This window comes from Oreochromis aureus, linkage group 3 (genome assembly GCF_013358895.1).
Source record: "Oreochromis aureus strain Israel breed Guangdong linkage group 3, ZZ_aureus, whole genome shotgun sequence".
NCBI lineage: Eukaryota > Metazoa > Chordata > Actinopteri > Cichliformes > Cichlidae > Oreochromis > Oreochromis aureus.
The window spans coordinates 16291805-16306051 of NC_052944.1; the positions used below are offsets into that span (position 1 = coordinate 16291805).

General features: G+C 41.0%; 3 protein-coding genes across 4 annotated transcripts; 1 reads left to right on the top strand and 2 right to left on the bottom strand.

Moving 5' to 3' along the window:
* Positions 1 to 385: 385 nt before the first annotated feature.
* LOC120433418 (perilipin-2-like) lies at positions 386 to 4442 on the top strand. Its single transcript, XM_039599585.1, has 3 exons — positions 386 to 610; positions 3525 to 3548; positions 3764 to 4442. The coding sequence occupies exons 1-3, from the start codon at positions 386 to 388 to the stop codon at positions 4175 to 4177; spliced, it is 663 nt and encodes a 220-aa protein (XP_039455519.1). The 3' UTR covers positions 4178 to 4442.
* A 305-nt stretch (positions 4443 to 4747) lies between these two features.
* LOC116332913 (borealin-2-like) lies at positions 4748 to 7262 on the bottom strand. Of its 2 annotated transcripts, none has more exons than XM_039609622.1 (10): positions 7058 to 7262; positions 6846 to 6977; positions 6732 to 6772; positions 6594 to 6645; positions 6400 to 6464; positions 6190 to 6251; positions 5583 to 5675; positions 5314 to 5395; positions 5019 to 5105; positions 4748 to 4947 (listed from the first exon to the last, which is right to left on the bottom strand). In XM_039609622.1, exons 1-10 carry the CDS (start codon positions 7167 to 7169, stop codon positions 4903 to 4905), a joined length of 771 nt encoding a protein of 256 aa, XP_039465556.1. In that variant the 5' UTR covers positions 7170 to 7262; the 3' UTR covers positions 4748 to 4902. The 2 variants fall into 2 exon arrangements, with proteins under 2 accessions (XP_039465556.1, XP_039465555.1); XM_039609621.1 differs by having other exon boundaries at positions 5583 to 5678; positions 7058 to 7258.
* Positions 7263 to 10268: 3006 nt separating this feature from the next.
* rpl34 (ribosomal protein L34) lies at positions 10269 to 13206 on the bottom strand. The gene is made up of 5 exons (XM_031756023.2): positions 13121 to 13206; positions 12621 to 12692; positions 12301 to 12400; positions 10566 to 10669; positions 10269 to 10401 (listed from the first exon to the last, which is right to left on the bottom strand). The coding sequence occupies exons 2-5, from the start codon at positions 12683 to 12685 to the stop codon at positions 10317 to 10319; spliced, it is 354 nt and encodes a 117-aa protein (XP_031611883.1). The 5' UTR covers positions 12686 to 12692; positions 13121 to 13206; the 3' UTR covers positions 10269 to 10316.
* Between the last annotated feature and the right edge of the window lie 1041 nt (positions 13207 to 14247).

The window sequence follows — 14247 nt, forward strand, 5'->3', positions numbered from 1 at the left end:
CCGCCCCTGACAATCTCTGATTGGTTTAGACCACGATAGGGGCATAATGTGTGTCTGTTACTACACCTAGTTTCTGGGTTCCAACGCGCAAGGATAGCACTGGCAGTGGCTGCCAGCTCCTTGAACTAGCTACTCTCAACGTAAAGCTTCGCTCATACAAGCCTTGGATGTTTTCTTGGAAGTTGGAAGTCTTTTTCAGTGTTGTTAGTTCGATACAGATAATTGATCATTTGGCTCGGACTAGAACCACTTTACTCGTCGGGCCTCAGTCTCTTCATACTTCTGGATTGCTATGATCTTACCAGCGTTCATTGTTGATGAAAGTTTTAATGTGATCTTTGACTCATCTGTGATTTGTTCTCTTTCTGCCGGGCTTGAAGCCGTAATGGATGGAGACGGTGAACGAGCCGCTCGGGCACAGCTGTGTGTCCTGCAGCTGCGCTCCTTTCACTTGCATCTCTTCTACGACCAGACTGACGGGCTTGTTGCCATGCTGTACGGAGGGACACAGAGGCTTGCTGTCATATTCTTCAGGAAAGTCCTGACGGCGGTCATCCAGAATGGGGATCGCAGCAGTGGCGTGTCTAGAAATTTTTTGTTGGGGGTCCAGGTAGGGGCACAGAAGGGTGGCAGATGTAATTGGCCGATAATGTTGAAAAAAAATTCTACCAACCGTTAACCATAATTCAATAACCCTGTAAACCTAATAACCAAATGCGCTTTTAACTCTTATTAGAATGAGATTTTAACCACTACGGTGCAAAGTTTTTAGATACTGCGTTGATAATGTACAAGAGATACAATCAGTGCTTTGTCAGTGTTTATTCAGCATTCAAGGACAGCAATATTTGTATATTCTTTTTACTGACATATAGGGCACACATGGGCAAAAACATTTTTGAATATTAAAATACGAACATTTTTAACATACAATTGGCAAATTAGCCAATGCAAAACTTTATCTGCCTATTAAAAAAAGAAGATAATCTTCTTACAAACTGGTGTTTGATTTTGAAACAGGAAAAAAGTGGGGAAACAAATGAAAAGACTAACATTTGAATGAAACCTGAAAGCAAGTAAATACTTTCTGCCTTATGGTAAACTTTGGTAATACTGATGTATAAAGAACAACACTGGCTGATGATGAAATACAGTCAGCTGGCATGGTGACACTGCCAGTATTAACCTGCAGGGCTGGACTGGGACAAAAAATTGGGCATTTTGACCAGAGACTGGCCCACCAGATTCAGTAACATTAGCAAGTGGTGGAAGCCAGCAGGTGGATGAAGGAAAAGGGAGGCAAGAGGAGAGACCCGCAGCGGCCGCCAGTCCGCGTGTCAGGTGAACTGAACTTCAGGTAAGAAGTTATGACCTGCAGTCTATCGGAGTCAGATATAAACCAAGTTTAGGTGGAGTTTATTTTCGTTATGCTGACATTTTCGTACTGCGTGCTAGCTAGCATGACGGAGTTTCTACTGTATACAGCTGGGTGGGTGCTATGTTACTGATATTGAACTTTATTTTGTTCATAAGGTTAATTATTAGAGTTGCCAACCGTCCCGTAAAAAACAGAATCGTCTCGTATTCAGAGAAAATATTACGCGTTTTTACTGAGGTGAAAAGGAACACAGTTTGTCCCGGACTTCAGCTACAATGAAAAAGACACAAAGCTGAAGCTGCACAGCTGCCTCTTCTTCTCTCATTCTCTCCTCTCCGTTTTACTTCAATCACGAAACTGATCAATGATCAGCTGATCGGCTTTTCTCTCTTGTTTATTTATCGCCCACTTTGCGCCAGAAAGAGAAACCAGCGGATGTCGCTAAACAACAGCAACGTTTAGCTTGATCAGCTGTTAGAATTTATTTAATATTAATTTCTAGTATCAGCTGATGTTTGCTGGAGCCACAGCTGTAAAGCTGCTGGTCATGAATCGGTTTGGTTATCTGGTGAGAGTGAAACATGCAGATGAAACCAGGAGATGTCCTTACTGAATCATCAGAGCTGAACAGGTGATGGAGAAACAGGTTTACCTTTTAGGTGACATGAATGAGTTGAAGGAAGTTATGAACTGTTTCTGAGAGAAAAATAACACCAGGATCCTTTTCTACATAGCTGACAGCTAAGGGCGGGTCTAGCAAAGTTTTGCCAGGGGGCCAGGTAGGGCATTAACAGGGAAAGGGGGACAAGGAAATACTTTTCTTTATTATTCTCATTTAAAATGTCTCACTTTTAAAAAATAATTATCTGAGTCTTACAACAAACAATTGATAGATTGATACATATATACCATCAGAACAGTGTACATCACTGTCACAACAGTGTTTATTTTCATTCAAAGGCTTTATGATTTTTCCTATAATGGTGGGCGGTCTCTAGTCAAAATGCCGGGACGATTGTTTTGTCCCAGTCCAGCTCTGTATGCAGCTCATCTGCAGTCTGGTGTTACCTACATCTTCCTATTCAGAAGGCAGAATTTCCGAGTTCTGAGTACAATCAAAAGCACCACGACTGCAGTTTTTGTGTTGGATGTAAAAAGCAGGCTAGAATCATGGCGGCGGTCAACGACGGTCCAGGCGGGATTTCTCTCGTGGAAATGTGCACATTATTTTTCCTTTCTATTGGTAGGTGGCACAGTGCACTTGTGGCAAGTAAGCAAGCTAGAAGACTGGCAAACTTGCTGGGTATCCAGTTACGGAAGCAACACATTAACAAGAGAATTCTGAGTAAAACCAAAGTTACTTTCCTAGTAACTAGTTACTTTGAAAGTAACGAGTAACTTAAAGTAACTGAGTTACTTTTTAGAGAAGTAACTAGTAATGTAACTAAGTTACTAATTTAAAGTAACTTACCCAACACTGGACATTGATGTACACTGTCTTGTTGGTATATGTATGATCTCTATACAATTTACGTCAAATAAAAACTTTGTTCGCAAGATTCAGATAATTATTTAATAAAAGCTAGATATTTTAAATGAGAATAATAAAGAAAAGTATTTCCTTGTCCCCCCTTTCCCTGTTAATGCCCTACCTGGCCCCTGGCATAACTTTGGTAGACCCGCCCCTGCACAGTTACCAGCTGTCAGCTACGTGAAAAGGATCCTGGTGTTATTTGTCTCTCAGAAACAGTTCATAACTTCCTTCAACTCATTCATGTCACCTAAAAGGTAAACCTGTTTCTCCATCACCTGTTCAGCTCTGATGATTCAGTAAGGACATCTCCTGGTTTCATCTGCATGTTTCCTCTCACCACATATCCAAACCGATATCATGACCAGCAGCTTTACAGCTGTGGCTCCAGCAAACATCAGCTGATACTAGAAATTATTATTAAATAAATTCTAACAGCTGATCAAGCTTAAACGTGCTGCTGTTGTTTAGCGCGACATCCGCCGGTTTCCTCTTTCTGGCGCAAAGTGGGCGATAAAAAAACAAGAGAGAAAAGCCGATCAGCTGATCATTGATCAGTTTCATGATTGAAGATAATGCAGACTGATTCAGATCTGTTCCTCTCCATCCATGCAGGTAATTGAGTCCCGCACCTTGACCCTAGCGCAGGGGTGGGCACCGAGGGCCGGTGTCCCTGCAGGTTTTCCATGTGTCCTTGAACCAACACAGCTGATTTAAATGGCTAAATTATCTCCTCAACACGTCCTGATGTTCTCCAGAGAACTAATCATGTGATTCAGGTGTGTTGACCCAAGGTGAGATCTAAAACCTGCAGGGACACCGGCCCTCGGGGCCTGGAATTGCCCACCCCTGCCCTAGCGCGTTCCCTCACCCAGAAGCTCCAGACCACCTGCCTTGTCCTCGTCTCCAGCCTGCAGGGTCTCCCCAACCACATCCAGCAGGAGGCGCTGTCTCTCGGCCACTCGGCCTCACAGGTGTACGCCAACTTCAGCAAAGCTAAGGCGCTGGGAGACCTGCCAGACACCGTGTTGACCAGCAGCAGAGTTCAGCTGAGCAAAATGAAAGAGTCCCTGGACAACGTCATGGATTATCTGATCAACAACACGCCACTCAACTGGCTGGTGGGACCTTTCTATCCACAGATGGCTCCCGAGCCCACTCCCATACCGGCCTCTGAAGACAGCAGCACCTACGCCACATCCTCCAGCTCTTCTTCTACACAGGGACAGAGGGAGGAGCCCATGGAGGTGGAGATGGAATCCCTGTAGTGATCCATTACAATTTAAAGCTTAATATTCTGAATTTTGTGGCAATATTTGACAGCTTTGTATGCAAACTTTTTTTTTTTTTTAATAAATCTCAAATGTATTAGGACAGAACATGAAATATGTAGTTCACAGTACCAAGAAAGTAAATTTTATTAACTTTAGAATCTTGAACTACAAAACTATTGTGCAATTTCATTCATCATACAAATCATTTATCTGGAAAAAATAAACCTGTGCTTGTTTCAGTATAAACGAGTGAAATCTGTGCGGAGTTTGCATCAAGATATTGTTGAAAGTTCTTGGACTAATACTTGCTTTTAGTTTTATTATCATGAAATGTGTGTAAGCCATTACCCAGGAATAGGCTAGCCCATACTACCTTCAGTTTAAAACTGCACACTGATGGCATTTAAAGACATTCCTAAATAGATTTTAATTACCCAATAACACTGTCCCCATTTGGTTTCTATTACACAACATTTACTCCACGTGGTACATTTAAGGAAAAACAAAAACTAACACCTCAGCTGCACATTTGAAACGCCATCATACAAATAATTTGGCACTTAGTCATGAATTAACACTTAAATCTTTATTATAGTTTTAAAATCCACACAATAATACAATACAAAGAAATTTATAATACACATTTCTCTAAGTTAAATGTGTTTCTGAGCTCCATCTGGACAGACATCCTGGACACTGAGATATTTGGGTTTCTTCAGTCATCTGTCACAGCCACTCCGCTGTGACAGATAATCTATCAGACTCTGAAAAGTGACATAACAGTTTCAAATGGAGTTTCTATGTACAGTTTGGAATGAAGTGAGCCTTCTCCTACCGAGAGCTTCTTAATCTGGCACCGCGCCACATCATCCAGCATGTCCCAGTTAATGTCATCTTTAGTCTCTTCAGAAAAGCTCATCATCTATGAAGAGAAACACTTGACTTGTAAAAAAACATCAATAATGTCTAGAATCTGTTAAACCGCAGGACCTCAGGTCACATAAGGAACACTTTATTCAAAAACCTGACTCCATACACTGAACTCAAGAACTAGGCCTTAATTTTAGGCCAAGTTTGACTCTTAAAGCCAGCATAAAGAAAAACAGAGGAAGAAAAAAAAAAGTAAGTACCAGTCCCTGTGCTGTGGTTACAGTGATGTGTGCAGTAGAGCCTGCTGTAGAACAGTGCAGATCACCAGCAGAGACCACAGACCTGAGGGTCAACACAGAACTCACATCAGTGCATTTTAATGAGAGCTGACAGTATTTGTACTCACCAACTATTTAAAAACGTAGGAGCCAAACTTCACAGTTTAGAGCATTAAAAAATAAAATAGTTGAAGGCAGAAACAAAACATATACAGTACATGTTTCTGATCGAACAAAGGCGTCAAACAGACCTGAGTTTAAGTCTGGACTGGCTCAGCGGGGACGGGTCGTTGGTCTTGCAACTTGCCAAGCGGCGAGTTCTCTTGGTTATGACTGAGGAGGGTCTGCTGCAATCAGAGTGCTGGTGTTACAGTTGAACGGCCTTTCATTTGACCTGGTTATGTTTGTTTGCATACTCCACTCCCCGTGTAGAAGAACTGTTTTTTCCATGCAGACTAAAAAGCAGCCATGGCCAACCCCACATTTAAAAGTGCTTAGCGAGGGTTTTATGACCTGCTCAGACTGACACTGGTGACCAACAAATATTCAGTCAAGGGTTCCCCCGGGGGTCTTGGTATGTTACCAACATGGTACCATCAAAGAGTCAATATATCCTACTATTCTTACAGAGTTGTTATTTTCCTCTGATGATCTAATCTCTGTTCACAAACTAATGAGCTGCATTGAGGCCGTTACCTCCTGGGTGTCTAGAAATCTTTGAGAACTCATGGCAGGTGGAAATGTTGACAAACATACCAGTTAACATGAAAACCAGTTCAACTAACACTGGACAAAGCCTTGATCGGGTTCAGAGCAGTAAATAACCATGCACTATGTGACTTTGAGCTCAATCCTTACATGAGATTTCCAGTGCTGTTACTACAAACTAATGTCCTCGTCCTTTTAGTCTCCTTCACTCCCTAAACACAAACACACAAAACAAAAAGACAGAAAATAAAGAAAAGATTACTTTTTCTCCCAGAGATCGTGTTTTTTTTATGAGGACTGGAAAGTTTAAAATCACAGTGACAGCCATGCCAGTGCAAATACACCTGCTGCACCACCTACCTTTGAGGCTTTGGATGAGACCCTGTGGGCTGGGGCAGACTGATCTGGTGAATCAGTGGATTTAGCTGCAAAAATACATATAATCTCAGCTAAACAAAAAATAACTTAGAGGAATGAAGTTGTGAGTTTTTAACTATAACAAGATAAATTGTGAACCTCACTGGACAAAATGGAAAAATGTAGCTTAATGTCACCTGTTTTACTGGTTATCTTTTTGAGGGGCTGGGGTATCTCTCCAAACTCATTCTGCAAAAGGTCCAAGTATAACATAATATGATTATAAAAAAACCTAAAATCTAAACCAGAAGATATTAACCAGAAACCCAACTCACCTTACTGGCTATTGATTCCTCGCTGGCTAAGAATTCCTCCTCTATAAGAGAAAACAGTCGGTAGTTGTTGTTCATGTAAGACGCTCAAACTAACAAAAATCACGGAGGACTCACCGGTTATTAAATCCCCTATGAGGGTGTTTTGAAGAGAAGGAGGCATCTTCATCAGCTCCACTTTGAATACTTTTTCAATTGTGGCCAGCGTGTTCTCCATTTTGGCCTCCAGCTCGTTCACGCGTTCTTGGGCTGTAAAGAAAGATGGATGAACGTCAGAAATGAAGTATGAAGCTTTACGTGTGTGCAGCTGCAGCGAGGCTGCACCTCACCTTCTTTCTCAAACTGTTGGATGAAGAGCGCCAGCTTGCTGCGCCGCATTTCCCGGCTCAGCTCTTCTTTACTCTGCACGCTTGTTGTGTTTTTTGTCCGCCTCGGCGCCATCTCCCCACGCTGCTTTGTGGACTTCAGTTTGTGCGTAAATAACTCCTGTTCTCCACAGCCGCACACCTGACACCGCAGCACTTTTAATGAAGATATCCATGTGCGCCGGGGGGTGGAAGTAATGAGGTTAATCTAGAGCTGTCCGTCTTGCTTGGCGGAAGGATATATCTGGACTTCACAGTGATCAGCCACAAATCTTTAACTAATGTTAAATTATTAAAGGAGCTAACTGTAATCAGAATTTGCAACTTTTTTTTATTTCACCACTGGGTGGCAGTGTTTCACACGATAATTGTTTTGTGAAATGGAGCACGTCTAGAAAACTACTCACGGCGCTTCATTTGCTCCACATCATGAGTTTGTAACTGTCACTTTTCAGATTTTCAGGTTTCACTTTAGAGAGCTTTGCCAAAAAACAGGGAAACATGTCACGTAGACTGAAGCGAGAGAGTAACAGTTTGTTGTGATGATGCAGGGGTATTGGGTGAACTTTATGAATCTGACTCTGGTCCATCTGGGGATGCCACAGGCCTTGAATAACTGCAGCGGGGCTGTGAGTGGGGAGAGTTTGTTTGCTGCATTGTCAGAATCAGAGTCTGAATCAGAGACTTTATTAAACTCACAGGGAAATTGAGTTGTCATAGTAGCAAATATACAACCAACCAGAGCCGGATCTAGAGAAATTTTCTTAGGGTGGCAAGAGGGTGTGCCACCCTAAAATGATCTCTTGCCACCCCTAGTGCCATCCTAGTTTTGCATGTGACAGTGTTATTATAGCATTAACACTGTGAGTCTAGCTACAGTTAACATTGAATTTAAATTCTAAAACTGAATATATATTGCAGTCCATCCAAGCCCTCAGACATGAGAACTGCTGTCACTGTCAGTCCATCCAAGGGACATTATTAACGATAATCAACCCTTGAATAGCAGTAATCAAATATAACAAACATGTTTGTTAAATGAATGTATGGAATATTAACAAGGAAAGTAACTTTTAATTACTTATTTTAATTAATTCATTGTTTATTTTTAAACAACATCAACAATGTTTAATCTGTGCAGGCAGTGTTGGATGCTGAAGGCCCAGCAGAAGTTCCCAGCTGGTCTCTGCATGGAAGCTGTGCAAACAAAGGTCTTGGTCTTGGTCAGTCAGGTCTGTGAATCCAGTTCCTGAAGAACTCCATCATCATTCTCTGGAGGAATATTGTAGCAAGCTTCTCTCTGTCATAGCAAAGGATCACAGCCAGCCTGTCAGTCTGGTTGTAGTAGAGATGCAAGTGAAAGGACTACAGCTGTGCCCGAGCGGCTTGTTCACCGTCTTCATCCATTACCCTTCAAACTCGGCAGAAGGAGAACAAATCACAGGGTCAAAGATCACATAAAAACTTTCATCAACAATGAACGCTCATGAGGTCATACAAGTTCACAAGTATGATTTGAGACTGAGAGCCCGAGGACTAACGTTTGTCCATGTCTAATGTCTAATGATCAATTCTCTCTGTTGAACTAACACTGAAATAACGTCCAGGAAAACATCCCGTCTTCAAAAGTGCACACAGCCGCCTATTCACTGTAACGAATAAACATTAAAGGGAACTTGGAAAAGCAAAAATGGCAAAACTTTGCCAAAAGTAGGAACAATGAACTAAAGTCGCTTACTGTTATTAACAGTGCTGAAGATAATGATCCTTTTCTTATTTCTTCTGTTTCAGCTTTTATAAGTAGGACCGAGGTTTGTCTCAGCCGGTGAAATATGCAAGAAGTGTGGTGCAGTGCCCGGAAATTGTTAGTGAGATCTGAGAGTTGAGTTAAAGGGAAGGGAAAATGAAGGAATGTAAGCATTTCACAGCCAAGAAAGCCGGTGTAAAGGAAGGGGCAGATCTAGAACGTGGCATGGTGGTGGTGGCAAATGAGCTCTTGCCACCACTAGTGCCACCCTAGTTTTGCATGTGACAGTGTTGTTTATTAAAATAAGAGAGCATTAGCACCTAACCTAACTACAGTTAACAGCAAACTGGCTGGGGTCATCAGAAGTGTATGGAATGTGTGGTGTTGGTCCCCGGTACATGGTCTCTGTACTAGGTGGAGGTTCGTGCCTTGTCACTTTAATCATTTCAAGTGCCTCCATTGGAGGACACAGCAGAGGACCAATTATTAATTTGTTTGGCGTTACAAGACCAAGCATCCATTCAAGATACACATGGATAATGCCACAATATACATTTGTTTTACTATGACTGCCACCAAAGGAGTTCTTGAGTGATACCTTGGATTGTTGCTTTTAAACAGTCACGCATCTGATTAGCATCCTTGGTGGCTTAAACACTTCTGTATCAGTGAATTGGACCAGTGGTTTAAAGAAACCACATTTAATGAAATATTTCATTTTGGTACTTTAAAATGTAGTTGGTAAGCCTACTCCATAGCATTTATTTTAAAGCTTTAGTGACTTTTAGTCAATTACATGGTCATAATACTTACGTTAGGGCACAGGGGGTTCAGAAGCCTAAAAAAAATAGTGGTTTTCTGTTCCATTTACTTGCGATCAACTACTGATCACTCACATAATGCACAGGAAACTCAAATACCTCAAAAACACAGCTGTACAATATTATGCTGAGACATGAAGTACCCCATCATAGCAAAGGTCTTCTTCAGCAGAACTGCACCTTTAGACACTGCAAAAACATGTCACAAAGGGCCCCATGAACACAACCAAGATCTGAAACTCCTAGAAACCCAAATGAAATTGAAGGGAAAAAAAAAGTATTGTGGAGTTTGATCCCAGGTGCACCCTTTTCCTCTCACAGTCCAGAGACATTTCTGAAAAGACTCCCTGTAACAGTCCTGCTGTCCAAACATGTTATTGTAACATCTTTAGTGATAATTTTGCATTTGTTAAACATGTTTGCTTCGTTAATCCTAAGGGATCAACACAACAGATGGCTCTGCATGTGTGAGGTCCCCCTTTAACCAGGGACCTCCCACAAGACCAGAGAGAAACAATAAATAAATCTTTGAAATAGACCACAAACACACACACTGTTCAGCAATTTCAATAAAAGAAAAAAAAAAAATGCTGCGACTCACAACATGTAGTGGATTTGTTTGACATTTTTTATTGTGGCAATACAAATACACAGTTTACTTTGACTTCTGGCTCTGTGCCTGTGCCTTGAGCACCTTGACAACGATCTTCTGCTCCTCAATCAGGAAAGCACGCTTGATCCTAATAATAAAAAACAAAGGAGATCAATTAACAAAATGAATTAGCTGATCACAGCATACCTAACAAGTTTGTATTTTAGTGCTTTCAAATTAAAGTCTGATGCCTGTATCAGTGTATTTTCTCAGTAACAAGCATCAGGAGATGAAGGGAAGTGCATCTTTTACCTGTCACGCACACACTTGGCGCACATGGATCCTCCGTAGGCCCTGCTAACGTGCTTCTTGGTCTTGGAGAGCCTCATCAAAACTTGAGGTCTAACAGCGCGAATCTGTAAGAACACAAATATGGATGTTAAGAACAATGGAGGAACAAGCAACTGCACAGAGACACTTTCAGCAGCACAACCTAGGAAAAGCCGGGCTCATAGCAGTCGAGCAATTTTATAAGCTCTCTTTATAAAAGCACGCTGCCATGCTTCCCTGGATTCAGACCTGCCTGTAGTGGATCACATAGTGCTGATGACACAAAGCTGTAGGAGTGAACTGGAGGAAGGTGGATTTATATATACTGCTCTACAAATGATGGTCACTGCAGTGATGTTTTTAATATGATCATAGAAAGAGCTCGCAGTTACCTGAAGAACAACCACAGCTAGCTTATACACCAGCGAGCTTCTTGCATTGAGAAAACTCAGAAGGTTTTATCAAAAGTGTACATTTAATGTACTCAAGAGTAGTGAGCAGCTTATCAAACGGTCAGACGGAAAATGTTCAGGCCTCTATTAAAACAATAACAAAAAACCCCAAGAAACCCCCCAAAAACAAAGGTGACACAAACACTGCCTGTTTAGAGTCGTTAGCGTAATCACCCCAGGAATAACCCTGAAACAACCATGTTTCTAGGTGTACACACACTTATTAATAATGTCCTTTCTCAACGTATTTGCACTTTTAAGTGTAAAAACTACTTATTAATACACTGGAGTGACCTTAATTCTCCTTATGACCCTACAACCACCAAAGCAAAGATGAAGATGATGCACATGTGCACTAAGAGGACCAGTTCGAAATCAATACTTTGAGGTATTTGTAACTTTTAAAATAGCTGAATTAAAACCCATTTGAACTAAGGAACTTAAAAGAATTACAGAACAAAGTTTAACTGGGTGTCAAAACCCCACATCTGGATCCTTCCAGCTGCCATACCACTCCAGCTGTGGCGCCTGTGGGCTTTTCAACGTTAACCTACCTACAAACCATTTACTAAATTTGGCAGTTCTAACGAACTCTTTGTTCCTGGCAGTGTGAATGTTTACAGAGAGAGCGTGAGAACTAGCGCATTAGCAACATGTTCCTTCATTTGCCCATTGAAAGAAATGACATATACCCAGTAACATTAGCTGAACCTGAAGTGGCATGTTGAGATCAACTGAACTGTTTAAAAAAAACAAAACAAACAAAACCCCACTGGAAACACTGGCACCATTACAAACCCAAGGCACCGTCTATAACGTGGAATTGGCACAAACCATTAGGCAGTGGTTACAGGGATTAATAAAGTAGTACTAAGCAAACACCACCAGGTGAAAAGCTTCTGCTCCTGTGAAAGTTGACGTTATGTGCACATGAAATCAGGACATCTCTACTGGTGATGTCACAGCAACAGAAGAAAAGGCATTTGTGGTTGCAGGGAAGAACTGCAGGATTTTCCACGCTATCTTTTCAATCCCCAATCTAATACAGAATGCTTACTTCACCGGACTAATGTAAAAATGTACATTAAAAAAAAGGAGGAACAAATATGTGATGGTGCTTCAACAGCTTGGTGCACTATTGTCTTTACTATAAATCAACCTCATCCACACTTGGCAGTGAGGGATGCTAGTATCCAAGTCTACAAGTTCTGAAACACAAATTTAAACACAGAGCACCTTCTCCAGGTTACAATGGATGTACTTACTCCACGCAGTCTTCCTGGGCAGATGCCACATGCTGACTTGGGGGCCTTGCCGACCTTCTTAGTGTAAAGGTACACAATACGATTACCAGGAGTCCGTGAGCTTCACAAAAGCAGAAAGAGGGTGGTTTAGTTTTCTTCAGAGGGATCATGCACAACATCACATCACAGGAGATGCAGTGTATCATAGTAGCTACTAGCCTATATACAACTACAGCCCTGGGCTGACATTATGTATTCATAGTCGGGGTACCAGCTCTATATAGGTAGACATGCAGTGAGCCAGGCATAGAAGTAAATACAACCGGAGAGAGTTTACTTACAGTCTGGTTTTGTTGGAGGCGGTGTTGTAGGACAACCTACGGCGGTAAGTCAGGCGCTGCACCATCTTGAAGCTGAAAACAAACAAAATTCAGTTAACTGTAGTACACACCGCTGCCATGCTAACCCTGCTAACAGAGTCCTCTCCCTTACTTTAATGTTGGCTAAGTAAACACTGACCGGACTTGTTAAACCGTCACTCTCATTTAAGAGAAACATCGTCTGCAGCTAATTTATCCTTTAAACATCCATTTAAACGCTACTAAAAGCTAAGACAACCCCGCCGGCTTGTGTTCAGTACTCAAGAGAACGGCCTTCTCATGTCACACAAAAACTATGTCGTTAAAATCCACTAAGTCATGAAATAACCACATAGTTCAGAGTAAAGAGCTCCTGTGAGTATTATCTTTACTTGAAATTGACCACATTTGTTTATTAAAATGTAGGATTACAGTCGATTTTAAACTCATTATGTTTCTGAGGAAAGCTGGGGCCGCCATACCTGCTGTCGCCGTAACCGGAAGAGGAAGGACTCAGGCGGATGATGGGGGTTAAACAGCGTCCAATGCGCGCTTCTCTGCCCCCTGCTGGTGGCTTGTTGTTATTACACATCAAGTATAATGTAATTATTGGCGGGACGTTGACGACATGTCCTTTAAACGGCTTTGTGTCTATAATTTGAAATTAACGGTTCTTCATGTTCATGATGAGATTTTAAGAAAAAATTAATTAACCAAAAATCGGTTGAATTAAAATTACACACAGTCTTTAATCTTATTATAATTTAGTGCTGTTTTGCAACCTTTCAAATTTCTGCTTAACATGTTAAGGTGGTACTATGTTAACATGATTGGAAGCAATAAATGGGGGGGAAAGGTCTGCTGGAGTCTAATACTGGTTTACTTTCCACAGGCAGGAAACAACAACCCCTTTTCAAGGTAAATATTATGAGTGGTCCAAACCAATGACTGTAGAACAAAGCACAGGTACAATTACTGCTGATGATGTACTGATACAGTACCGTCATGACACTGTAGGACCTCTCCTAACTTTTATTTAGCCATCGTGTACATATAAATGTGTATATACAGGGTACTTCATTTTAAAGGAAATGCAATACACGCATTATCCAGTAGATGGTAGTAGACAGACGACAGATCATATGCAGAAACTGTGTTTTTGGGAATAGAAAATCTGTCCTTTAACATGCTCAGTCATCGTCTGAAAGAAAAAAGTATTGCAAAAGTGAGTAATAATGATGATGAGTTACAGTGCAACAAGACTCATAACTTGTATGATTTTGAGCAAAAAAAGATATTATTGTTATTTTTTTTATTTTAATGTAATTTTGTCTTCAAAGCGTAAAAGGTTTATTATTTTAAACAAAATACTTACAAAAAATTAAAAATCTGTTTATTCATCCATCATGTTAGAGCAGACCCCAGATGCCCTGGGATGCCAAAGACAAAAATTAGATTTACCGTCATGTAAGAAAGGAGAAAAAAATGCGTATTACAGAAAAAAATCTGGTAGTTCGATGCCCAGACTGTCCAGTAATTATAAAATTATATACAGTTTTCATTAATTCACAGAATTTTTTCTCATTTTTTATTGTGGATCCACTGTAAA